The 25,983-nt window shown below is 31.8% G+C and overlaps 3 protein-coding genes across 4 annotated transcripts in view; 2 read left to right on the forward strand and 1 right to left on the reverse strand.

The window, feature by feature from the left end:
* Positions 1-651: 651 nt before the first annotated feature.
* Positions 652-17,982, forward strand: LOC134273655 (uncharacterized). Of its 2 annotated transcripts, none has more exons than XM_062755845.1 (5): positions 652-795; positions 1,190-1,245; positions 16,656-16,794; positions 17,022-17,146; positions 17,843-17,982. In XM_062755845.1, exons 1-5 carry the CDS (start codon positions 752-754, stop codon positions 17,935-17,937), a joined length of 459 nt encoding a protein of 152 aa, XP_062611829.1. In that variant the 5' UTR covers positions 652-751; the 3' UTR covers positions 17,938-17,982. The 2 variants fall into 2 exon arrangements, with proteins under 2 accessions (XP_062611829.1, XP_062611830.1); XM_062755846.1 differs by lacking the exon at positions 1,190-1,245 and adding an exon at positions 9,533-9,588 and having other exon boundaries at positions 699-795.
* LOC134273656 (uncharacterized) lies at positions 2,613-4,645 on the reverse strand. Its single transcript, XM_062755847.1, has 5 exons — positions 4,617-4,645; positions 3,862-3,905; positions 3,505-3,649; positions 3,130-3,260; positions 2,613-2,742 (listed from the first exon to the last, which is right to left on the reverse strand). The coding sequence occupies exons 1-5, from the start codon at positions 4,643-4,645 to the stop codon at positions 2,663-2,665; spliced, it is 429 nt and encodes a 142-aa protein (XP_062611831.1). The 3' UTR covers positions 2,613-2,662.
* Positions 17,983-19,419: 1,437 nt separating the features above from the next.
* Positions 19,420-25,983, forward strand: part of LOC134273653 (collagen alpha-1(I) chain-like) — a 30,448-nt gene continuing 23,884 nt past the window's right edge. The window contains exon 1 of the mRNA XM_062755843.1: positions 19,420-19,857. Coding sequence (XP_062611827.1) covers positions 19,710-19,857 — 148 coding nt within the window. The 5' untranslated portion in view covers positions 19,420-19,709. The remainder of the gene's footprint in view (positions 19,858-25,983) is intronic.

Genomic DNA, 25,983 nt, shown 5'->3' on the forward strand with positions numbered 1-25,983 from the left:
CGAATGGTATACTAGAATACCATAGAGTATGATACATCTGTTTCTAATCTGAATATTTTACTAGAAAAAGTCCTTTATGGTTATCTGACAATAAACTTATTAAACGAGCCGACTTTAACTTTTCACTAGAATACTTCCCGTACTTATGTAGCAATTTACCTTTATTATTTAGTTTAGATATGTCTCCTAGTTGATTCGATACCCAATATATGCTCTGCTTATACACAAGTTCTAAAAACGGGACAAGCTAACAACAATTAAGTTGATGAAACAAGAATATCAACATTCTCGCTTAAAATCAGTATTTCACAAGCTCTTTTGTAAGAAGCAATAACCTTGGAAAAAAAATCTATCAATAAGTCAAATGCTGACATGGTTCAAACTGATGGTCGACGGAGGATGCGTTTAACTCCTCCATGGCACCTGAACCCACTTTGGATGTTTTTCGAGATTTATGTATGTTCTGCTTTCGATTTATAGTTTCAATGTAGTACTGTAAGTACTTTTGAGCTTGGTTATTGTCCGTCTATGTCACAGCTCAATATTATTAATTCCATTGGAGAAGTTAGTACTTCTTATTATTGACATGAATGAATACAAACAACCCCTTTTTTAAGATATTAAAATTATTGAATTGAGTAAAGACCTTAACATAACTCATATTTTAATTGGTTTAGTCTTTGATCACATGAACGTCATTGACCTAAAGTTGAATCCATCCTCTTTCACATCGAATTAAAGACTCGGGAGCATGTATCACCTGGCAATTCTTGTCTATTTCTTATCCTTTCTCAGGTAAATTTTATCCTTCTTATAAAACAAGTTTTTATTTGGAATAGCTTTGTTTAATTGCGGAAAAATAATTTATGATGAATTTGTAACAGGAAGTATGGAAAAATACACACTGTTTTTATTGTGCTTTATATCATTAATATAATGTGTCGATAGTCTGCATCACAATTTTGTCGAGTAGTCATGGCCATTAATAAGGAATCATATCTATATAATGAGATAGCAGGGGTAAGGTTATAATTGTGAGTACAAAATTTACAACCATTTTTAAATCTTATACAAATGCAACTTTTTCACAGGACTGCCTACCTCGTTGAAAGCCCCTCAATCGTTTGAACCAAAAAAATTTTCTATGTACATAATTTAAAACAATTGAAATCACTTTTAATTTTAACAGCTTCATTAATGGCGAAGTTCTGTTTAATGAGATGGAAATGGGAGGCGAAAAAAGAGGTAATGCTGAGTGGACGAGGGAAAGATGAAGAGAATTATAAACAAATTATCCCCTACCACTTGAAAAAGTTTCTTCAAGAAAACCCTGCAATACAATATAACCAATATCTTATCATTTTAAAGGAACAATTCGTCAATTTTTAAGTTATTATAAACATTAAGTACAACATGAAGTAATTTATAGATTAAAACCATTGTCATTCTTTTTAAAAACTTTAACCACCAATTTAGATATTTACATACTGTTTTCCACATTGTTGTTTGAAATATGAGAAAATCAACTATTGTTTTGGTACTATGGGTCCATCCTAATTTTTAGTAAGTTAAACATCGTTATGATATACATTTGAAGGGTCATTGATGTATTATTCACAATAGTGATTCATTGCGATATAGACTTTCATCGTGTCAAGAACATACATGATAGCATTCACACAATGTTGGAAGTTTTGCTCCTCTTTTATTCCCTTTATCAAATACTAAAAAATATAGTACTGTATGCTCGACTCGTCTATTTTCTAGTATTCTAATTGTTATTTACTGTATACTGTATTATCACTTTACACACTGAATGAATCACTGTACACCCTGTTGATCATTGCACACACTGTGTTAAACACTGTACCCATTTTGTGTCTGTGTTGAAAAAAGAATATTATTACACTTCTTGCAGCTGGCTGAATAATAAATTAATAATTATTTCTAGCTTCCGACTTCCGATAGTAGATGTTTTGAATCTAGGACGTTTGTTTCTTTGTAGCTGTTAAAAGTTTAATTTCTGAGAGCGTTTTAATTACATGTATTTTATCAAAATGATTATAAGGCGAGAGTACTAGTACTTATAATTTTCAAGATCTTTGTACAAGCCATATTCTGAGATGATATAGATTTTACCCGCAGGTGTTTTTCAATACTTTGAAATCGTCATTGCTGTCTCACAAAGTTTTCCTTTAATGAATAGTGAACTTGAAGATTGTTTAACGTCCCTCTCGAGAATTCTTCCTACCTCTGATGCACTAGAGGTCCGTGTTTGCTCTGTATCTATTTTGTATTGTTTTATGGACTTTTGATCTCGTATACGTTATCTTCATATGCTTCACTCATATGGAGACGCCACCACTTGCCTGTGGAGAGCTGCAAATTTCGTACTAAACTCGGCACTCAGGGCCATTGAGTAGGGAAGGATTTTTTTTTTAACTACATTTTTGCTGGACACGTCATAACTGGTGATTTTAATATAGTTGAAGAGGAAGACCTAAAATCAATCACCATAAAAGCTCCTAAATACAGGGAACCCCGATTTTATAATTGACGACAGAACTTCATATCTATTATTTATTCTGTCTTATGTATACGTATACAAGACATATAGATTGCAGATTTATTGTAATAAAATGTGAAATTCCTTTGATAAACATCAGTTCTGAACACAATTTCCCTGTAGTACATAGTCCAGAATAATGTGATCTCCGTCCCGTGGAATATAGGTACTCACTCCTGCAATAATACACTATTGATTATCTAAACTGTTTTATTAATAAAGGTCACAGGGTTCAATGTAAGAAACAGCGTATTTTGAAAGCAAAATTTAAATTTCTATTATAAATAGAGGAAGACTATGAGGTGTGCTTTTGCTTACTTTAGATATGAACTAAAGAGGAATGCTTTCTTTAATAAATATCTTCTTCTGCCCGTAATGTAATTGAAACCTATAAACCCTATTACTTATTAGTAATTAAAACCTATAAACCCTATTACTTATTACGCCCTTAATCCAAATTATTCTAGCAGTAAACGTTAAAAATACGTGGGGCTCAAGTGTATTTCCAAGTACAATTTATATTATACTAATAAAGGGGAGAAAAGCCCCCGCCCAGAACTTACCAACTGGCAATACTGTAGATGGCGCTCTCACGAACTGCCAGTAAGACAAACCAAGAACGCCCTCCCTACTTGTTTCCTTTCCTAGCTTTTGTATGAAGTATCCAAGTTTAGCATAATATGTTGATGAAAACCTGAAGAAATACGAAATTTAAAGTTTAAAACAGTCATACTATGTGTTCTGAGTTTAATAATTTTAACAGATTATATTAAAGTATGTCTAAAATGGTCAAGTCAAAATGACCTGTTTATTTTCACGTTATATTTTTAGGAAGGAAGCTGGTATAAATTATTAATTATAATTAATATTAATAATAGTCTATCACTTCTAAGAAGCATTCTTATCCTAACTAGAGTTAAAAAATAAAATGTACTCACTGAAAGTTTTTGTCGTTTTCTGCCGCCTGCTCCATAAATCTGATGAATGGCTGACCAGCCTTTGACGTCACGTTCTGCTCATATTCAAACTTAGGTACCGCCAAGTTGTTACGTATCGTGTACCTGATCGTTATTTCTCCATTACCTTTGAAAAGTAAATAAAATAATGGTATAATAAACTTCAATACTGATTTTGCCTGGAAGAACAAATCCATTGACTAAAGTATGACCTTTGTTCTATTTCCGAATTGTATTGTTTCAATGAACTCTTGAGCTTGAATTCTGTTTCTTACCTCCATACAAGTATTTCATTTAATAGTAAATGGCGAGTGCCTGTGCATTTATATTATCCTTTACCTTTTTCTCCTTTTCCGGGTTTGGGTTCAGGGCTTGTAAGACATCTACAAATAAGATACTTATGATTGACTTATCGTCCATTGTCTTTCTAATATTTGCAGTTTCATAAGAGAGTACAATTCTCGAATGAAACGTTAAACAACATACAATCAATATTTTAATATGTTCACTGATATTCATTTAATAACTTCATCAATATTCAAAATGGTAAAACAATGCCTGAATTAAACTCAGAAATGATTGTGAAGTGTGATCTTATAATTTTGTTATCAACATGCATGAAGACAGTATACCGTAAATTGCAATAAGGACATATGACAAATGGTGACTGACATTTTTCATTCTAATTCATTAATAGTCCATTATATAATTAATCATACACTGATTTCATCACGGATTTTTTCGTTATTTCCCGATCATGACAAGGAGCACACGGCGGGTGTGACCGGTCGGCAGAGGATGCTCACTCCTCCATGGCTTCTGATCCCATCTTTTTTGGATGTTTTGGAGGTCCGTGTTTGCTCTGCTCCTATTTTGTATTGTTTTATGGACTTTTGATGTTGAATAGTGTTTGTTATCTCCATATGTTTCATGTAAAACATTCTGAACAAACTTTAAAGGGGCATAGACACAGTTTCAGCTTTAAATCCATATTTTCATCCTTACGTACAAGTACTCAACTAAGGTATTTCTAAGAAACATCAAAAATTTGAATTTCAGTTTTTGAGATACAAGACAGATTTAGAGCTTCAAACCTTTGTTTTGTAAACAAGGCCTGTGCCATGTTTTTGTTTACATAAGTTTTAAAATATTCTTAGACTAATATATGATTGTTCAAAGCATATTTTTTCAATAAAGAAGTTAACTATAAATAGGATTAGACGTATCTAGTTATTTGCAGAATTTCGTTTTGTTATAAATATTTTATATATGTGAACAAAAACAAGGCACGAGCCTTGTTTACATTATGAAGGATTTCAAGTTCTGTATCTCCTTCAAAACAAATTATGTTCATATTTTTGTTGATCATTAGATTTACCTTACGAAGGATTTGCAGATATTAGAATTGGTTTAAAAATATCAGTTGAAACTGTGTCTATGTCCTTTTAAGTTGTATATCAAATGGTAATGAAAATGCTAACATTTACAATGCATCATGAAACATTACCTGACACAAGTGGCGATAAGAGGAGAATTGTCAGATGAGATGTGAAGTACATCCTTTTTTCAGATCTAAACTAAAAGTGTATTGTCTACCTTTATATACCCATCTAAAAATGAACGCAATTATATACATCCGCGTGATGAAACGAGGAAAGAATTAGAAAACACGTCAACAAATGCCTACACGGGCCTTTCGGGAAAATCCAATACATTTATGCATCCTAAATATCTAGGCAGTCTATATATAAACTGATAAATTGGTCCCCCCTAGTATATTACCTGTATATATAAATATAGTAGATTTTTTTTTATCCAAACTTAGTATAAATGTACAGTATAATTTTTCCAGTTTCAAGTCCCCTTTTAAATAAAAATAGTAACATATAACATCATCATATACACGAAACTAAATAGGAGTTTATTAGTCAGCTGTTACATTTATTAGGCCTTTCAACTAATTTTTCAAGTAGCACATATGGTAAAAAACATTGCATAGATAGATTTATAGGTACATGAAAATATCAAAAAAGATAATGATTTATGCATACTTTTAATTAAATCATTAAAAATTTTATAATTCATAATTGACTTTAACGATGTTGTGTTTTAAGGACAGGTAACTCAGGTGTGAAAAATGACCAACTAAGTGCCGATTTATGAGTTATCGTTCATAGGAATGACATATAGGCTGCTTCAGCATTGGTATTGTTATGTACACAAAAGGGTTCCTTACATTGTTTTGTACACAAAAGTGTTGACCAAAAGAAGGAGAATGTCTTCACTCTACCTGAAATAACAGGGTCAAATGAATGGGGAACAGACTATATTGAATATTTTTAACTCTCTTTGACGATTGTTATGAAGTAGAAAATATAATGTCATGTTTTTTAAGTTCGCGCTTTTGCGCTTCCTATATAAATATATATATTTTTACAAGTAAATGCAACAATTGATCATCGTATTTGTGTTACTAAGCACGAAGGGGAACGACCAAGAATAAAAATTTAATCAGATTAGAACTAAGGAAGAGGGTAGATTTCACTTTTTCTTTTAATTAAAAATTTTAATTATATGTAGTTAAACGGTGTCCGCAACTATACAGTAAATAAGTTTAACATTGGTGCTAAATTTTAAAACCACTGCATTCTACTGACAGCAGAGGAACACTTGGGAAATGCTAAAAACTGACTTGCGTTTAAACAGTTAGATACCTCGGACCTGCTCTAAACAAGTTTCAGCAGTGAGTTATCGTTCATAACAACGAACCCTAGCGGCAGTTGAAAGGCCTACATTTATATGGATTTCTGTGCATATGGTCTTTTGAAATCTGTGAAATATTTGCAGTGTTGTGTAACAGTTTCTCAAAAAAAAAATGTTTATATGACTACGTGGGGTAATTATTTTTTGCAATTTGATTATCATGTTATTATTTCTAATCTAGAATATGACAACATATTTGTAGTTAAATATTCATAGTATTTTTGAAAAAATAGGTTTGGATTGTTTTTTTCCTTGAACATTTTTCCAAAACAGTTTGTAATGATGTTTCAATGCAATAAAAAAGAAAACAGGTTTGCTTCCTTAAAATTGTATAGATCTTTTGTTCAGGGGAATAAATAAAGTTTTAAAGTTTCTTTCGTTATATTATGTTAAAACTTCCTCAAATCATTCCCAAACACGACATTCAAATATACTATATATTTTGAGGTATTGACTACGTTTTATCACATTAATAACAAAAGTTACTTCCATTTATTAAAAAAAATCAGGATCTGAAATACTGAAATACTTTAGAAGCTTTATTGAGACTTCTAATGTATTCAATTCTTTACAGTATGCTCTGAATACGATCATTTTTTCACGACATTCATATATTATTATATTTTTGAATATTTATTTAGAAGCTGAGCATGTTTTTACTTTTTCAGAGTTTTATAAAATGATACAAATAATTCTCCAATCTAAAAAAAATATTATAGGAACAACCAATCCTCGCTGATTTTCTACATTTTATTAAAAATATTACTCTATGTATCCTCAGAGTGTTGCTAAAATTTACATCCCCTTTGCAATATGTAAGTTATGATCTTAAATCTCTTCATGAAATATATGGAGAACAGTATTCAAGCTCAAAAGTTCATTAAACATTAAAAAATCATAGTAGGAAATAGGAGCAAAGCAATCACAGACCTCCAAAACATCAGAGATGGGATCAGGTGCCATGGAGGAGTGAGCATTCCCTGCCAACCGTTCACACTCACCGTGTGATTTTGTCATGATCGGAAATTAACGGAAAAATCCGTTGACAATTTAATGTCGCTGTGTAAATAGTGGCCTAACTATTAGTATGAAAAACGTTAGTATTTGACTAAATAATAAATTGTGTTTGCTGTCAAGGTAATTGTATCCACCATATACCACCTTTTATATCTTATTAATAGTCCTATGTAAAATTTCCAAGTAATTCAATTGCTAAATTCAATCTTTATTGTATGCAATTATTTATGATAACTACTAGATGAGTATATTTTACTTATATTTTTGTTAGAGAATTTCCATTCTAGTATAATTGTTAATCCGAATGCTGATGTTTCCAAGCATAGTTAAAAAAGAAATTGCAGTACTAAAAGGTATAGCACCCAGGTTAAGAGTCCTTAATGGACAGATAAACTGATTATTTATTGAAAAAATGAATTATATTTTTAAATATTGAAATCGTTAAAATATTTCATAATGTTTAGAGCTTTAGTAAAGTTGATTTAAATGTAATCATTTTGAAATGAGAAGCTACATGTATTTAGCTTCATAACTATCAATAAGCATACGCACAAAATGATACAATTATATCAATAATCTTTATTAAGTTCTATGTGTCGATAAAGTGACCTTGTTCGCAAATGAACTCTTTTGTATACAGATTGGTAGGCCAGTTATTTTCCAGTGAATCCAATCAGTATTTTTTCGTTTGCCCGATCATTACAAGGTGTACATGGCGCACGTGGCACGTCGACAGGGAATGCTTACTCCACCGTGGCACCTCATCCCATATCTGATGTATTTAGAGGTTCTTGTTTGCTTTTCCACTTGATGTGATTATAAACACAACGATGGATCTGACCGGTTGACAGAGGATGCTTACTCTTCCATGGAACCTGAACCCGCCCTGGAACCGTGCTTTTTTTTTTTTTTTTAGATATCTGTTTTGCTCTGCTTCGGGTTTATATTGTTTGCGTGTACTTTTGAGCTTGATTGCTGTTCATTATCTCCATACTACATTTATACTTTGGAACTTAATACTCGTTCAATTAGGCAATTATGAGTTGGGTCTTTTGATTGTTTCTTTTGTAGTTTATCTAAATCAGTGTATTATGTATCATGTGTTTTTTGTCTGTTGTTTGAAATTCCTCTCCAGAATTTTTCAGTAAAACGCCACCAATTCATTGCTGGTGGATGGCTACAACTTAAAACCTTTACCTGCACTCAGGTCCATAGAGCAGCGATCGAGGGATCTCTTTGTTCCAGTACCTATTGCGATCTTTTAAAAATTTTAAATTTGATAAAGTCCAAAATTAAACAAAAAAAGACGAAATTAATTGAAGTTCCCAACATCTCCATTAAGAACTACTGCCAATTCGAATCCTATATTGCTGTTGAAAGGAGACAACTTCTACTGAATATAATGACATACTGACTTGCTATAACAAGATAAATAACTCAGTATAACGAATGCCACTGTAGGTTCAAGCTGAGAAATATGTCATATTTCTAAAAAAAAAAAAAAACAACAACGTAAATAATTTAATGATTCAATGAAATTTTGAGAAGTTTTAAAATACTTGTCTTTATTGACATGAACGAATACCAGCAGCTAGCACTTTTTAAAGAAAAATATAAAAACCATTAAACTGAGTAAAAAAGACCGAATAAATCTCGGATTTTAATTGGTTGTCTCTCATCACATGATCGTTATTGACCTAAAGTTAAATCGGTCCACTTTAACAAGGAATTAAAGCCTTCCCATGAGAACCATGTATCATCTGGCTGTTCTTTTACAATTGTTTGGTATACCTTGTGTCAGGTAAATGGTATCTTTCTTCTCAGACTTTTATTTAAAATAACCTTGTTTAATTGCGGGGAAAATGCATTTATGAAATATCCTTACAAAAAGTAGGTAAAAGTACAGACAGCATTTATTGTGCATTCAAGTGAAATTTTATATCATTAGTATAACATTTCACACATTGTAATGTGTCAATATTGTACTTTTTTATTTTACAATTTTGCTGAGTAATTATGACAGTTAATCACGAATCATATCATTTTAATGAGATATGATAATTATGTAATTATATCATAAGATAATTAAGTCACTTGGGAGTAGCATTTAATAAAAGAATTGAATTAAATTCAATTTATTCTTACCTAAGTGAGAGCCCCTTAATCGTTTGAACAACATTTACTTATGATCTTGATTTAATAAAATTAAAATACTTTTGATTTTTAACAGCTTCATTAATGGCAAAGTTCTTGTTAATGAGATGGGAATGGAAGACGAAAAAGGAGGTAATCAAAGAGGTAAAGATAAAAAGAACGGAAAACAAATTAACCCCTTTTACTTTTAAAAATTCCCTCAAGGAAAAGAACTGCAATACAATATAACTAATATCTTATTATTTAAAGGAATACTTTGTCGATATTGAAGTAATTATAAAGAGGAAGTAGTTTTTAAAATTACACTGTCACACTTCTTAAAAACTTTAAACACCATCTTAAATTTTTATTGTTTTCACACAATGTTGGAAGCTTGTTCATCTTCTGCCCCCTTATCAATCACAAGTTTCACTCAGATGCCCTGTATAGTTGTTATTCACTGTATACTTATTTTCTAGTATTCAAATTGCTATAAACGGTATACTATTAATACTAAATATGCACTCTGTTAATCGTTGTACACAATGTATTAAACACTGTGGTGTACCCATTTTGTTATTGTTAGAGCTTCATTGTGTCTGTGTTAAAAAGGAGTACTATTACACTTCTTGCGGCTGGCTGAATGGGAAATTTAATACATATTTCGTGCTTGCGATTTTTTTAGTAGATGTCTTGAGTCTAAGACGTTTGTTACTTTATACCTGTTAAAGGTTTTAATTTTTAAGAGCGTTTGAATTACTTGATTTTTCTCTAGAAAGAGGACGTACAAGGCGTGGACAATCCCCCACTCGGAGACAATATATTTCTTTCTTTTTTTTACAAACAAATTGTGAACAGTACAGAAAGCATGAACCTGTGGAAACTCCCGAGTTGGGTTCTTCTGTTGCCTTGGATGATTGGCCATCCCTTCCGTTAGGCACTCGCTGTATACCCTTGGTTTAATTGATTACGTGAAGGATTTTTAGAATAAGCACTGGCATTCATTAGAATAGCAGAAATTAGAAAAGTATTAAAAAAAAAAAGATTAATCTTATATCATTGTTATAAGTATTAAGAATAAAATTAATTTTTGTGAAAGTGCAAGGATGTGTTAATCTTGAAAACCCGCCAAACAATTTGAAGTTTTAATAACTTTTAAATGAAATAAGATTTTTTATTCATTTTTGTGTGAAATGCTATTTAAATATATAAGTCGTAATATTATAGCGAAAATATTAACTTTAAATCTGTGTCCAAATACCTTTAATTTTATCATGGGTTAAGAAGGATAACTCTAATTTCTTTCGTACAAACAATCTAGCAGCATTGAGCATGCCCACTGCCAGCTTCCTCTTCCGTTATTTTCCAAAGCTTTAGGGCCGGGAAGATTTTAGGTGTACATTTTTAATATCATTCATCGGCAAACATCAGAAGGTATGTCAGAACCTCAAGATGTCAGAACGTCCATGCAGGCAGAGCCTCCAGTGGAAGTTCAAATATCTACATTAAATGCGAATTCCACATCACTGGTTACCTCTACTGCAGGATTCACGTCATCAACAGCCCAGCAGATAAATTCTGTGACTAACGCCTCAATCGTTGCATCCCAATCAGCTCCAAAAGGTACAAGCAATTATGGCATAGAAAATCGGATGACTTTTAATAGGGTTGTGTCACCATGTCCCCCAAGCTATGAAATATAAGATAGCAAATAATGAATATGTTTAAGTAAATTGTTTTTAAGAACCAACATCAGAGGTTCAACATCAGGTTATATTTCAAGAGGGTTCATTTCAAATCAAACCTTAACATAAAGAAGAAAAATTCAAAATATTTCACAGTGGATAGATGCATCAGTCTATTGCATAAAACACAAAACAAGGCATTGGGTTCGATTCGTTATGTAACTGTTAGGTTGGAGGGAATATGATGCCCAGTTTACTCTTAAAAAAGTAATTTGAGTCTTCCTTGAATTGGGGGTTCAGTAGATGCAGAATTGTGACTCTTATATGCAGCCACTTAAGGTTGGTCCATACTTTCAGAATTTTCTGTCAAACTCTTTATTTTTTGATTTGAAAATCTTGAATAAGTCATAATCTAACTAAAACACCCATAAAAAACATATCTTTGCAGGTTAATTTTCATACAACATGTCTCGGAGTATATACCTCTAAAAATGCAACAGCAAAAATTCAACATATAGAAGTGTAACATCATATTTTATTTAGCTATGTACCAAATCACATCCAATTATTGTTAAAACTTAAGAAAATCATAAATATTCATTTGTCAAGAAAATATTTGAAATTTCTATTTGAAAACACTAAAAAATTGATGTTGATTCTGTCAAAATCTTTCAGACAAAAAGCTCAAAATATCTTTATTTTAAATATTTCTCAAAATCTTATATGTTTATATGCTATTTTTTCTTTACAATTATTTAGAGTTATATCTTAGGTTAGCAAAAAAACATACTTTATTATGGTTGACCAGAAAATTTTTACAAAACAGCCTTTTGAACCCCTATACCCCCATTTTTGGAATATCTATTTTTTCAATCGTTCTTCGCAAAACTTTTTAAAAAGTAAATTTAAAAAGATGATATAGGCTAAAAATTAAAGATAAATAGATCTCAAGTTAGTTTGTTTAAAAAAATAAAAAAGCTTTAGGTCCATAAAGGCAATTAAGAATTCTCTGTCTGTGTATATACTAAATCACATATAGATCCTATGGACAGAGTGCAAAGTGGTTATTCCTATAAATAATGTACATTAAATGCTTTGTGTGCACAATGACACTATAATAAACAAATATATACTTGCTAAATTATTTTTAATCATCCAAAAGATTTTTTTCCCCAATAGATAAGGATAATCAAAATTTTATATTGGTGTGTAAAATTAAAACCGGATCCGTAAAAGTGTGGGCCTGCCTTAATCAATCCAGGTTAAATCTCAACCAACAAAATGTAACAGGGCTCATCCTTCTATGAATTGCAGGTTTGGCCACAACACTGTCAGAAGCCAACCTAACCTCCTTGCCCAACAAATCCAATACAGGCTAAGATTCCCTCAGCAGCGTCCTTGTCAGAAATTCATGTACTAGAAATTTATTCAATAGATTATGGGACCTGGGTAGTACCCCTGTAAAAGTAAACAATCGGCTCACACTGTTGCATCATTATCCCAGATAAAAATGTGGCACATTTATCAGATCATGGTTTTAGAGAAGGTTTTTCATTACAATATCAGGGTTGTAAGAAAATTGTAGAATACATGAATACCCGGTATATGAAATCTGCTTCAGAACAGAATGCAGAATCGGGATAAAAAATAGAGAGAACATTCTGTTAGGTCGTATATTAGGTCCTTTTCCTTCATTACCAGTTACAAATTTGCGTTGTAGTCCTGTCGTTTTATTACCAAAGAAACAGGGAGGGCGACGAATGATAACGAATCTTTCGTATCCACTTGGTGTATTTACCGAAAATGAAGATTAAGCAAAGTATTTTGACTGCATTGCCAAATATCAAACAATTTTCATATAATACTTTTGTTAAACCATATCAACTGAATTTTTAAAAATACTTTGTATACAAAAAAGGATATAGAAATATTTATGATTATTTAATGTCAAAAACACAACAAAGACCTATTTGTAACAAGAGGCCCAGGGGCCACATCGCTCACCTGAGCTAGATAAAAACACAAATCAGATCCGAATTGAAAAGTTTACAGAGGGGGAGGGGAGGGGGCTTGAATTCTAATACATGTACTACTTGAGAATGCCTCCATATCAATACTGCATATAACTTCTTGAGAAAGTTCTTGAGAAAAAAGATATTTAAATATATTATTTTAACATTTTGTTTGTACATATTACTTTGTAGTAATTTGAATTTGACTCCCCATTGTTTCCCTCCCTACACCCATTGTGGCCCCACCCTATCCCTGGAGGTTATGATCTGAATAAACTATAGTATTTACACTACCTGAGAATGCTTCCATATGAAAATCACTAATCATGGCTTTACAGTAATTGAGAAGAAAATTTTTAAAGATTTCCCTATATATTCCTATGTAAAACTTTGATTGGCCATTGTGGTCCCACCCTACCCCAGGGGGTCATGATTTGAATAAACTTGAATGTACACTACACAAGGATGCTTCCAAATAAGCTTCATCTTTCCTGGTCCAATGGTTCTGAAGAAGAGGATATTTAAAAGATTTTCCCTATATATTCCTATTTAAAACTTGATCAGCCATTGTGGCCCCGCCCTACCCCATGGGGTCATGATCTGAACAAACTTGAATCTACACTATTTAAGTATGCTTCCACATAAGTTTCATCTTCCTTGGCCGAATGGTTCTGGAGAAGGATATTTTCAAAAGATTTTCCCTATATATATTCCCTATGTTAAATTTTTATCAGCCATTGTGGCCCCGCCCTTATCCTGGGGGTCATGATTTGAACAAACTTGAATCTACATAACCTAAGTATGCTTCCACATGACTTTCATCTTTCCTGGCACAATGGCTCTGGAGAGGAAAATTTACAATTAATTTTTCATTAATTCATAATTATCTCCCCTTGGAAGAGGGCTTGTCCCTTCATTTGAATAAACTGTAATCCCCTTCACCTAAGGATGCTTTGTGGCAAGTTCGTTGAAATTGGCCTAGAGGTTCTTGAGAAGAAGATAAAAATGTGAAAAGTTTTCAACGACGACAGACGACGGACAAATTTTGATCAGAAAAGCTCACTTGAGCCTTCGGCTCAGGTGAGCTAAAACAAATGGGATATTGATCTAAAGCCAGAGTCAAATTTTTGCTGAAAACATGTTTATACAAACTTTAAATTGATAACAAAAGATTCAGGACTCATATGGTTTAATAATAAAAAAATTTCATAGTGTATTAGGTACTAATACGAACTTAAGGAACTTTATTCGGTAATAACCAATATTTGCCCCCCAAATCAAACTTTGATGGAGATATATTTAATTAAGTTCTTAAACAGGGGAGTATATGCTGACCTCAAAGCACTGAATATTTTCATAAGTAATGACGCCATATGTACGTAATGACGTCACAAACATGACGTAAATTTCAGTTTTTTTATGAATTTTACAGAAAAGTGTACATATTTCGTCGATATTTTGGGTAAAAGTCACCGAGCGCATGTGTGTTCAGGATCAATATTTTGATATAATGTGTAGAATGATAATATCAATGAAATATGTCAATATTGTTCCTGAACAAATTTGCGCTCTATAAATTTTAAAGCTAAAATTGTTGAAATTTTGTCCATTTTGTCCTCTTTCTGAAAAAGGATATAAAATCAGACTAGTTTGTGACGTCATAAAAGCAAAAATTGTGAATAAACTGCTTTGACACTATAATATTTTCTGTTAATTTATATTTCTCATACAATTTATTGAATTCAGCACATTTCAGGAAGTTTTCGAAATCTAACTTTTGTGGGGGCAAATATAGGCAATATACCGCATATAGTTCTTTGTCTAAACTTGAAATTTTACCACTTTGACTTTTGTTTAATATGTAAATTAGAACCAGAGTCAATCAAGCAATTTTTCTACTGTACACAGGTTTCTATGATTTAGCTAGCATTGTCAGATTGGATTTTTCAAAAGTCTGGTATAAGATGTATTTGATGTCAAAACTTATTTTTGGTAATCTGGAAAAAGATCACATAGCAATTAATATGATTATCCTATTAGTGAAGAAATATTTATTTCAACAATCAAGAAGAAACAATATCATTGTTTTAATGATATTTTAAAGTATTTAAATTATTACTATGCTTTAGAAGAAAAATTGTCAGGAAATACATTTTATAAAAAAAAATATGGTCCAAGTGGAAATGTCTTTTTAATGTATCTCATAGTAACTCTTAATATTATTAATAATTGAACATGCATAGCATATTGCATATGTATATATGTATATTATATGTATATTGATGTTTGTGTGTTTATCCTTATATATGTATATTCTATGTCTATTCATATATGTGCATTTGTCATTTTCCAGGAAGTATGAGAGTGAGAGAGAGAGGTGTATAATATACATGTATGTTTTGCAATTAACTAATTAAATTTTTTTTAAAAATGGCTTTATCGAGTGCATTCAGTTGTTTGCCCCACAGGATTTTTGGTTACTAGGTTTTAAGATTGTTTATTACAATGACAATTGTCTACCTATGGGTTGCTCAGTTTCTTGCTCCTAATTTGAAAAAAAAATCATCTTTTCTACAATTGGAATTGGAACATAGGTCAATTCAAGACGGCATTGTGCACTTTGATGGATAAGTTTGAAGAATTGTGTCAGTATTTAGGTGTTCCATTGGCTAATGAGAAAAGAGAGGGGCCTTGTACTAGGTTGTCATTTTAAGGATTGTGTACAGATTCAATAGCTAGAACAGTTTTTGTTCTATAGGACAAAGTATCTGAATTGTTGGGAAAATTGAGTCTGTATTAAGAAGTAAGAAAGTAACAAAAAAGGAAATGGAATCACTTTTAGGTTCACTGGCCTTTTTAGCAAAAGCCCTCCCTTCTGGCAGGGCATTTTGTCGTAGATTATATTATCCTAAAGATCTCAGAATGAAAGACACCACACAGAACTCCACATGTGTTTTATATTATTAAGATTTTTAACTGACCGTAAACAGTAATGACCAAATAATAACTTAACGTTATGATGTTCAGAACGGAATCAGCTTTTCCATTAAATTCCCTTTTTCAGTTTAAACATGATCACATGATCTGTAAATGCTGTTTTGTCTGCAAACTGATTCAGATAAGGCTGCACATATTCTGAGTACGAACAATTTTAAAATCGAGACAGGCTAGTGCCAAAAAAAGTTGATGTTTAAGGGCTTTACAGCCAGACTTCGCAAATTCTGTGGTCAATATAATAACATTGTACAACGTACAACCAATTTAACTTTTAAATATGTCTCGATCCGAATTACTCCGCGTGTCTGATCATAACCAAGGCTCACAGCAGGCTCGATCGGTTGACGGGGGATGCCCACTCCTCCTAAGCACTCGATTACACTTTTCATATTTTCGGGGTTCCGAGTATTTTTACCCCGATCACATTTAGCATAAGTTAAATGACTGTTCGATCGTTTTTTTCATCTTTGTATTAAAGAATGACAGTGTTCTGTAAGATTTTAAGACAAATTCAATTTCATTTTAGATGATATTACAATCAGGTACACGATACGTAACAATTTGGCGACACCTAAGTTTGATTTTGAACAGAAGGTGACGTCAAAGGCGGGTCAACCATTCATCAGGTTCATGGAGCAGGCGGCTGATAACGACAAAAACTTTCAGTGAGTACATTTGAAGATTAATAATTTAAAAAAAAATTATAACATATTTATCAACCCAGGATACATATAAAATGATGAAAATAACGATAAAAAGATATTTATGTCTATTTATATTTATGTTTATTTAAAAAAAATGTGAAGCAAAATTATGCATAGTGCAATTTTAGTGAATTTTAAAAAAATGCTGCAAATTTCTGTTAACAAATGTAGTTTTAATTATCTTCCAGATTTTCGTCTACATATTATGCTAAACTTGGGTACTTAATTGAAATGTTAGGAACGAATAGAACAAATGTCTTTGGATTGGCTTCCTGGCAATTTTTAAAAGCGCCATCGATAGTATTGGATGTGGGTAAGTTTGAGCTTTTCCCATAATCTTTTTAAAATGAATTGTAGTTTACTTAACAGAAACGCCATGAAGAGATAGAATTCAGTATGACCACAGTTTAACACAATTTTTATTTTAAGAATGCTCATATATTTGATCAAAAATAATTCTATAAATCATAAAAAGGTAAAGTAATGGTTGTTATTAAATTGATAATGTAACATGTAAAGTAAACATGTAAAACCCAACGACAACAGAAACTCATAATCAAGCTGTGAAAGCATTTTGTTGGGCAAAAATTCAATCACAGGTTTATACCAAATCCGTTGACTTTATATCATCATATATCACGGCCCTGGTCAGAATACGAACAATACGACCTTTCCACAAAGAATTATATTCAAATTTCCACAATTTTACAATAAAAATGATAATAAAATCATTATTTTGTATGAGTGAATTGGGAGGTTTACAATAATATAATGAGATAAATTGTATAATGTATGACAATTCATTTAATAAGTAAATGTATTTCAGATATTTATGCATTTAGTGGCTCTCAAGTTTGAAAATCTTATGATCACTACCACCGTTCTGAAATCAATCATGTTATTTTTTAATTGTCCTTAGAAATTATAAGCTTTTGGTCTTGAAAATGAAAATAGACCTATTCTTTTGGACAAGTTTCCATATTCCAATAATTTATTTACAATTTTGCAGGTGTGAGCAGCTACATTCCTCAGAACGGTGACCACCTGATTCTTGATTATGTCCTAGAGGGCAATTGCAAGATGTGTAACCCACTGAAATTGTAAAAACAAATGAATCGCAAAGAAAGCAAAGCCATAAAAATTTAATAAGCTTATCTTTTCTTTTAATAGTGCAAGGGAAAAGGTTATTTTCAAATATTAATGTGCCCTGTAATGATTGCAGTTTATATGAGTTTTTTTTTGGTTTTTGATTGCGCCGTTATAAGTACATGGATAATATTTAATGATAATTATCTGTTCGTTCTAGAAAGCAATCGCTAAATGACGATTTTGCTTCCTGAATTTAGGATTCTTATACGTATGTCATTTGTGACTTGTAGGAAAGGAAAGAGAGAGAGAGAGATACACCATTCTTTTTAAAGTACTAGATTTACTCCTAATGAACCATGAAAGAAAGAGATATCTCTTGAATCTAATTCAAAACTTCTTATCAGTAAAATTCACTAAATCTGTTTTTAGTGCTTTTGTGCCGCTTTTGTAACCAACTCTCATCATGCTCATGTGGATAGTAGAAAAGTTCCCAAGTAATTTTTTTTTACAGAATCAAATTATTTCTATCTAAATATCGTCTATCATTCCTCTCTCAAAGTTCTTAAATACATTTTCCATGATTATTTTATACAAATTTCAATGAATTGATATTAAACTCTTCTACTGGTTGATCGTACCCTAAACTGTTCAGCTTTAAAATAAACTTTCAAAGAATAAACAACAAAAATTTCTTTGTGTGTATATTTTGATTTATATGTCAATTTAAGCTCAGCACATTTCGACTCGTAAGCTGTCTGTAATATTACGCTGTCTGGAAGATAAAATACAGAAGCGGGTCAGAATTTGATTATATGTCGAGATACAGCACACTGTTTCAATGCTCCATTTATCACTGAGGCTTAGGCAAACTCTGTGTTCGTTTATCGCACCTGCTGCTCGTACTTCTTATTTTTATTGAAAGCTTTTTTACATAATTTTTGTTGTAAGATTTCATGACTTTTTAGGACGAGGGTTGCAATATAAAAAGACTGGCGAAGACAAATCTCACGAAGAATTTCTCATTTGAAATAAAACATGCAAAATATTTACTAAAAAGAGCATTCAACATGTTTCTACAGAAACGTTAATATGCAGTGGAGAACAAATTTACAATTTTTGTTTATATATAACATTCGATTTAAAACTTGGGTAACAAACGTTGATGAAGTAAAATATCATGTCCCGGACAATGCCATGAACATTTTTGTGTGTTTTTCTTTAAAAGAAAGATAAGAAACTTATTAAATATATTATTTCTTATTTAATTTTCAAAATTAAAAACTGAATATAAGATCAATTGTAGAAAAGTCAATGCATATCTTTAGCATTAAAATCTTGAAAAAGAGATTTTACGACCATAAAGTAATTCGCAGGTGGTCTAATTTAATAAATGTTTCGAATCAGCCAGAAATTTGCTCACTTAAATCTGGCTCAGATTGCCAGTTTTTATTCTTCATCCTAAAGTTTCTAATCTACACGTGTTATGTAGTGCTACGTCACGTTTTGAAAGGTTGAAGTTGAATTTTACCGTCGGGGCTTAGATTCCAACTGAACAGTGGCACTACTGTAGCTCGCTTCTGGGAATCTCAGAGGCTTGAGAGTCGGTAGTCACTGGTCACAAATCACTAAGGCCAAAGTGACCAAAACGGACCAAAGTACAAGTACACAGGGAGCAAATCCCTGGAAGTTAAGGGAATTAAACAGAATGCTGGTGTAAATAATTTCTTTGAAACAGCCGCCATTTTGAGAGTTTTGAAGATTATTTGACTGGGATTTAGTCCATTGAAATGAGGAAACCTTTACGCTCAATTTGCTCAAATATGTGGACAAGTGTTCAATTCGGGTATTCATTATCACGGACCAATATGAAGTTCTTTATTCTTTCCATTTTATTAATTCCAGGATGTTTGTGTGCCAACGTTGCATTTGTTTTAGGTAAGTTTTTTTTCCCATGATACTCTCGTAGTGTCGCCACGTCACACTCTTCGGATTTTAAGGGAAGGAGTACTGCATTTAGAGGTCACTTCATTTATAGCAATAAAATTGTCTTAAAAGAAGCCCTCAACTTTTTCAGTCTAAATAAATTTAATTTTTCTTTTAAACAATGCCATTATTTCATACAAATGACCGAGATCAGGTTACTGTGTAGAGCATGGATTTTTTTCTAACCTATTTAAAAATTCAATTTTTTGTTTTGGCAATTTCTTGTTCTTTCTTCACAAATACAAGCTATCATTTTGAAGCACTGTTAAAAGAAATAAGCATCAAAGTATATAATTCGTAGTTAAATTAATTGAATCAGAGCTTTGCAGTTTCAATGTGTCAGCGTTTCTGCTGTACGTTCTCATGCTGGCCGCCAAGAAAAATTAGACACGTAGACATATGCATGGAAAGTATTAAAATGGTTTCAAAAGAACATTTATCAAAGTGTATTGACATTAAGACGTTAGATGCTAATTATCAGATTGCACTTCAGGAGAAAAATTCTCAAAAACCGTGATGCTTTTATTAGCTGTCCTCTTGGAACTTGAGTTCATTACTTCTTCCACAGGATAAGGAAGTAGATAATGTTTTACCAGTTTTGTCTTCCGACTGATTGTGCAATGAAACAAGTTTATAAAGCTTAATTAATTATCTTGACTAATTTTATTGTCATTAAATTTTAAAGACATTTTCAGTATTCTTTTTGGACTTGAAGTTCTATTAAGAGTTGATACTAAAACAATATTCTTACGTTTTAAGTTTTGATTTCAAAAACATTATTTCAAAGTGAATCCATAGGAGAATAGTAGGCATTTTTTAAAAAGTTTTACAGTGCATTGATGTGAATAACGTGATAATCTTATATAATATACGTATATGCGGTAAAATACACACAATAAATATACTGTTTGCAGCGTCACCTAATTCAAAATATATTTATTGGGTCATATCACAACAATAGATGCTTACATAACTAAAAGTAATCGAACACAACTTTAGTCGGTCAGTTCTTATTAAAACATAGTCTGAAAATGATTTTATTAGTATTAATTAGTATTTTAAAGCAATTTGATATATGAATTTGGATGATATACTAGTATTTTAAAGCAATTTGTTCAAGAACATTTTCTTTACTTTCGACATATGACTAAAAATATCACGCATTACACAAAAACTTTGATAACCAAAGTTTCGTGAATAGCTTGGAAGGATCTCGAAACACTGCACGTGACTTATTTGGATTTTACATTTTTTGATTTTGTAATTTCGATGAAAGACAGAACTTTTGACTAGAAATTTAATCATGCATTTTGTCACATTTTTTCCTCTTGTGATTGTTATGCACTTTTCAGACCACATTACTTGACTGTTCGTTATCTCCATATCCTTAACTGAAGAGTTGATGTTAGCAAATTTTGTATTTTCTTCTTAGAAAGTGGATAATAGATTTCGAATTTAAAGTATGTCAAAACAGCTCGTCTTCAAATTAAAGTGTGCCTGTAAAATTATTACATTTTAGAATATATATATATAATCTCAAGGGTACTTTTGCTACATAAACAATTAGGCTAGTAGATTGGTTACTTTAGTCTACAAAAAAACTCATAAAAATTGGCCATGGGAACTTCAACCTCATTGCATTATATGAAAAAGAATAGTTAAACGTAGCATTAGAATAATTTTTACATATGTCATTTTTGTTGACGACCAATCTACTCCAATCGGATCGCAGTTATCTAACTTACTACCGCTCTTTTGCGGGGGAGTCGAGAAAGTAAAATCGAGGTCGAACGATTCGAACATTTAATGTGAAAGCGCATGGAGGTATTGGCACGTTAAAAATTCTAGCAAATCAAAAATGGTTTGGGTCGTAGATTGGCTGACTTGCTTTATACCAATTGTTGGACCTTTTCTTTTATACTGAATTGACTAGGTTTCGTCTACCTGATAAATAGATATGGCACACGGCGGGTGTGACCTGTCAACAAGCAACCAATCCATAGCATCATCCTAAAAAGAAATGTTAAAAAGTGATACCTTGATATCTATATTTACAAATTGTGTACAGGGGTAATTTATTTTTTGAGCTTGAAACAAAAGATTCCACATCGTTCGACACATCTGTTTCATATTTGGATATTTACTTTAAACAAAGACGTTCATTGCAATCCAAGATCCAAACTTTATAATAAACGTGATAACTTTAACTGTTCAATTATGTACGTCCCTTACTTATGCAGAAATACACCTTCATCACCTGCATAATTATGTAGCTTATATGTCTCAGTTGATTCGAGAGGATGCTCTACGAATAAACAATTTCTAAAACAAGGTAAATTATTTGCAAAACAAGTTGCTCATCAGCAGTCCCGTTTAAAGTCAAAATTTCGTAAGTTCTATGGTCGATACAATGACCTTGTTAGCAACTACAATTTATCATTAAGTCAAATTCTGACTGACGTTTTAGGCCATTATTCACAGATTGAATAGTCGACGGATTTCCTCGTTATTTCTCAATCATGACAAGGGACACATGACGGGTGAGACCGGTCGGCGGGGGATGCCCACCTTCATGTGATCCAACAGCTACGGGTATGAGAGAGCTATACTGTATGCGGACTCCGAACAATAGCTTGAGACGAGGAAGGGCCATTTGCTGCCTATTTTATCATCGACTTCGGTCAATCGCGGCCAACATTTGAACTCATAACCTTCCATTCAGGGAGCAAGTGCTCCAGCGACTGAGCTACTGTAATGGTGAAGAAAGGATTGAACAGTTGGAACTGTCGTCGGATTTTATCAGCTCAAAGAGCTAAGGGCTGATGTAACGAGTCTACAGGAGATGTTCAATTTTCCGTGATTGATTTGCTGTAATCTTGTTCAGTTTATTTCGACGTTTCAATGTAATTATTTTCGTCATATTCATATTATACGAGGATTGTTCAATAAATAATGTCCTAAGCTCATACATAAGATATAGAAATCATACGACGTAAAGCTTGAACTTCTCTCATGATTGAATATTTACTGAATTAATTACAGTTTATCTTCAGATAGTTTCATTGTGAGAAGCTGGAAAACATGGGATATTGGAGACACTGCATGAAAAATGAATGGTAACGAATCGGTAAACTAGAGTGAAATTAAATGCTTCAATAAAGCTGCTGTAAAACTAGCTAAGAATCCCCAAGAAATATTCACTGAATTATGTGAAATTTACAGCAACCAATGTCTGTTTTATAGACATATGAGCACGTGGATTTCAATGAACAAATTTTACATAATGGGCATCAAAAATTGGCGACAAGGACTTACAACAACCAATGTAATGTTTGCTAGAATTCAACAACATATCACTGACGATGTTTGATTGACTTTAAGACACTTTCAGGCATCTTTTTTTTGGGGGGGGGGTACTTTACACTGTTTTAAAGAAACATTTGACAGTAAAAAAAGCTTATTACTGAATGGTCACCCAATGTTTTGAAAAAATGTATGAAAACCACTCTCTAAACATTTATTCTAAAAAATCAAAAAATGTAGTTATCAACGTTTGTCTGAAATTCAAACAGATAATGAAACTAAAATCCATGGCTCTAAACCCATAAGACATTATTTACCTTAAGATGCACTTAACAAAAAAAAAAATCAAGGTCTGAGAAAAGCAAAGAATTGCAAATGCACAAAAACAGTTTTATTTGCCATTTTCTCAAATATTAGCGGTCTTGTTAAAATTCTTATTTGGGGAGGCAGTTCAATTTCTGGAGAAGTCTAGAAAGCAATTTTTTGCCAAAAAAAAAACAAAACAAAAAAAACAAAACGAAAAGTTTATGGAGAATGGAACCAGAATCAGGAATCCACTACATTAAATTTCTTCATGACAACGTCAAATCAACATGCCATGAAGAGTTAAGGAGTTCTGTGGATAAACAGATAAATGTAGTTGATGTTTTGTCACACCAACAAAATTCGCCAGATCTTTCACCCATTGACCTGTTTCATTTTTCAAACTTGAAAAAAACACCTTTCAGAAAAAAGAAACAAGCCCAGGAAATCATAGTATTCCAGTATACGATAGGCCATACTCAAAAATATGTTCTAAAAACAATCAGAAAATGGATAAAAATGTTACGGGCATTTTGTTTGCATTAAAATAGAACTCATTAAGACTATATTATTGAAAAGCGTGTTTTGTTTCTGTTCAAGCACCGAGGACATTATTTATTGAACAGCCCTCATATTACAAATATCAAAAATTTATTGATCAAAAGTATGAAAACCTGTATAGTGGTGTAAAATTCGTATTTTTCAGTTATAAAGTACGGAGGAAGTCTTCCTCGTATATCAATGTGATATTTAAATACATATACAAAAAAGAAATGTATATAAATGAATTGATAGAGAAAGAGGAAAAGAAAGATACCTTTATTCTAATAAACACAATTATGATTTTTTTTATCCTTATCTAAAGACCTTTAAGAGTTAGATTTCAGGTGAATAAAAAGGAGAAATTTGTTCTAGAATCTTCCGAAGAAAAGCAGGGATGGTACTCCGGTGGACAAAAAACTTCGTTTGATAAAATAGTCAGAGTGATGGTCCCTCCAAGTGAGGGAAAGCAATATACAACAGTCCTAAAATTTAATATTCACAGAATAATCGCATATATCTTTGAAGCATTTGAATGTGACGAATTATCTACTGCATTGCTTGAATTTTTCCCGATCATATAAAATTCAGTTACATAACTCTCAAATTATATAATAAAAAAAGAAACAAATCAAAAAAAACAAAAAAACAAAAAAAAAAAAACAACCAAAAAAATCTGGCTTTATCTTGGATTTCTTTTTATTACCAGACAAGCAGTGATTCATCAGGATATGAGGGGCGTTCAATAATGTCCTCGGTGCTCGGAAAGAAACAAAAAACGCTTTTAAGTTTTAATGATTAAACTAAATATTCTCTTTTAATTAAAACACACATCCGTAACATTTTTATTCAGTTTCTAATTGTTTTTAGAACACATATTTGATTATGACACTTAGTATACTGGAATATGGCAGATCCTATGATTTCCTGTACTTGTTTTTTTTTCTTTCTGATCAGTATTTTATCAAATTTGGGATATGAAACAAGTCAAAAGCTGAACGTGCTGGCCAATTTTGTTGATGTGACAAAACATTAACTTTCTTTTTATCTCCGGAAACCCTTTACTCTTAATGGCCCGTGCATGGGTTTGGACCCTGTCATGAAGAAATTTAATTCACGCTGTCGTTTTCACTCATTTTTCATAATATTGGGTGACCTTTGATTATTAAACTTTTTTTTTTATTATTAAATGTTTCTTTTAAACAGTGTGAACTAAATGTTTCTTTAAAACAGTGTGAACTACCCCAAAATGATGTCTATCAAATTTAATTACTATGTGTCTAAAAGTCAATCAAAGATACTGTACTTAGTGATAATTTGTTGAATTTTCGCAAATATACATCAGCTGTTGTATGTTCTTGTCGCGAAAGACGGGTACATTTTTTATGCCCATTATATCATTTTTTCATCGAAATGCACCTGCTTATGTGTGTATAAAACAGACATTGGTTGCTGTAAATTTCATATATTTCATATATTTCAGTGAATATACCTTTGAGATTCTGAACAAGTTTTACAGCAGCTTTAATGGAGCGTTTAATTTCACTCTAGTTTACTGATTCTTGACTATTCATTTTAAATGCAGTGTCTCGACTAGCCCTTGTTTTCCAGCTTCTCACAATGGAACGATGTGATGTAATCAACACATTAAAGATTCAATAATTAGATAAAGTCAAGCTTAATGGCATATGATTTCTATGTTGTATGTCGTCGAGCTGATGACATAATTCAATATTTACATTTCAAATAAATTTCCCCTATGATTCTTTACAAAATAGAATACAGTTCATTTTATCATGAATTACCATGAATGAGCATGAATATCTCCATTGTTAGGTCACAATACTGCAGTCGACGTCAAAAATATAGTGCAAGCTGTTTTGCTTTAAAAATGACAATTCATTGGCGTACATTTATGGCAACTCATCAGAA

The sequence above is a fragment of the Saccostrea cucullata genome, unplaced genomic scaffold, assembly GCF_032062105.1.
Source record: "Saccostrea cucullata isolate Sc308-1 unplaced genomic scaffold, CSIRO_AGI_Scuc_v1 ctg211, whole genome shotgun sequence".
NCBI lineage: Eukaryota > Metazoa > Mollusca > Bivalvia > Ostreida > Ostreidae > Saccostrea > Saccostrea cuccullata.

What these genes read in the sequence shown, in the direction of transcription:
- LOC134273656 (XM_062755847.1), bottom strand. Translation starts at nt 4,645, where the DNA reads ATGGCACAGGCCTTGTTTACAAAACAAAG. An exon ending in GAAAACGACAAAAACTTTCA is followed by an intron (nt 3,261 to 3,504) that starts GTGAGTACATTT and finishes GTATTTCTTCAG; the next exon opens with GTTTTCATCAACATATTATG. An exon ending in ATCTACAGTATTGCCAGTTG is followed by an intron (nt 2,743 to 3,129) that starts GTAAGTTCTGGG and finishes GTATTATTGCAG; the next exon opens with GAGTGAGTACCTATATTCCA.
- LOC134273655 (XM_062755845.1), top strand. Translation starts at nt 752, where the DNA reads ATGTATCACCTGGCAATTCTTGTCTATTTCTTATCCTTTCTCAG. An exon ending in AATGGGAGGCGAAAAAAGAG is followed by an intron (nt 1,246 to 16,655) that starts GTAATGCTGAGT and finishes ATTTCATTTTAG; the next exon opens with ATGATATTACAATCAGGTAC. An exon ending in GATAACGACAAAAACTTTCA is followed by an intron (nt 16,795 to 17,021) that starts GTGAGTACATTT and finishes ATTATCTTCCAG; the next exon opens with ATTTTCGTCTACATATTATG.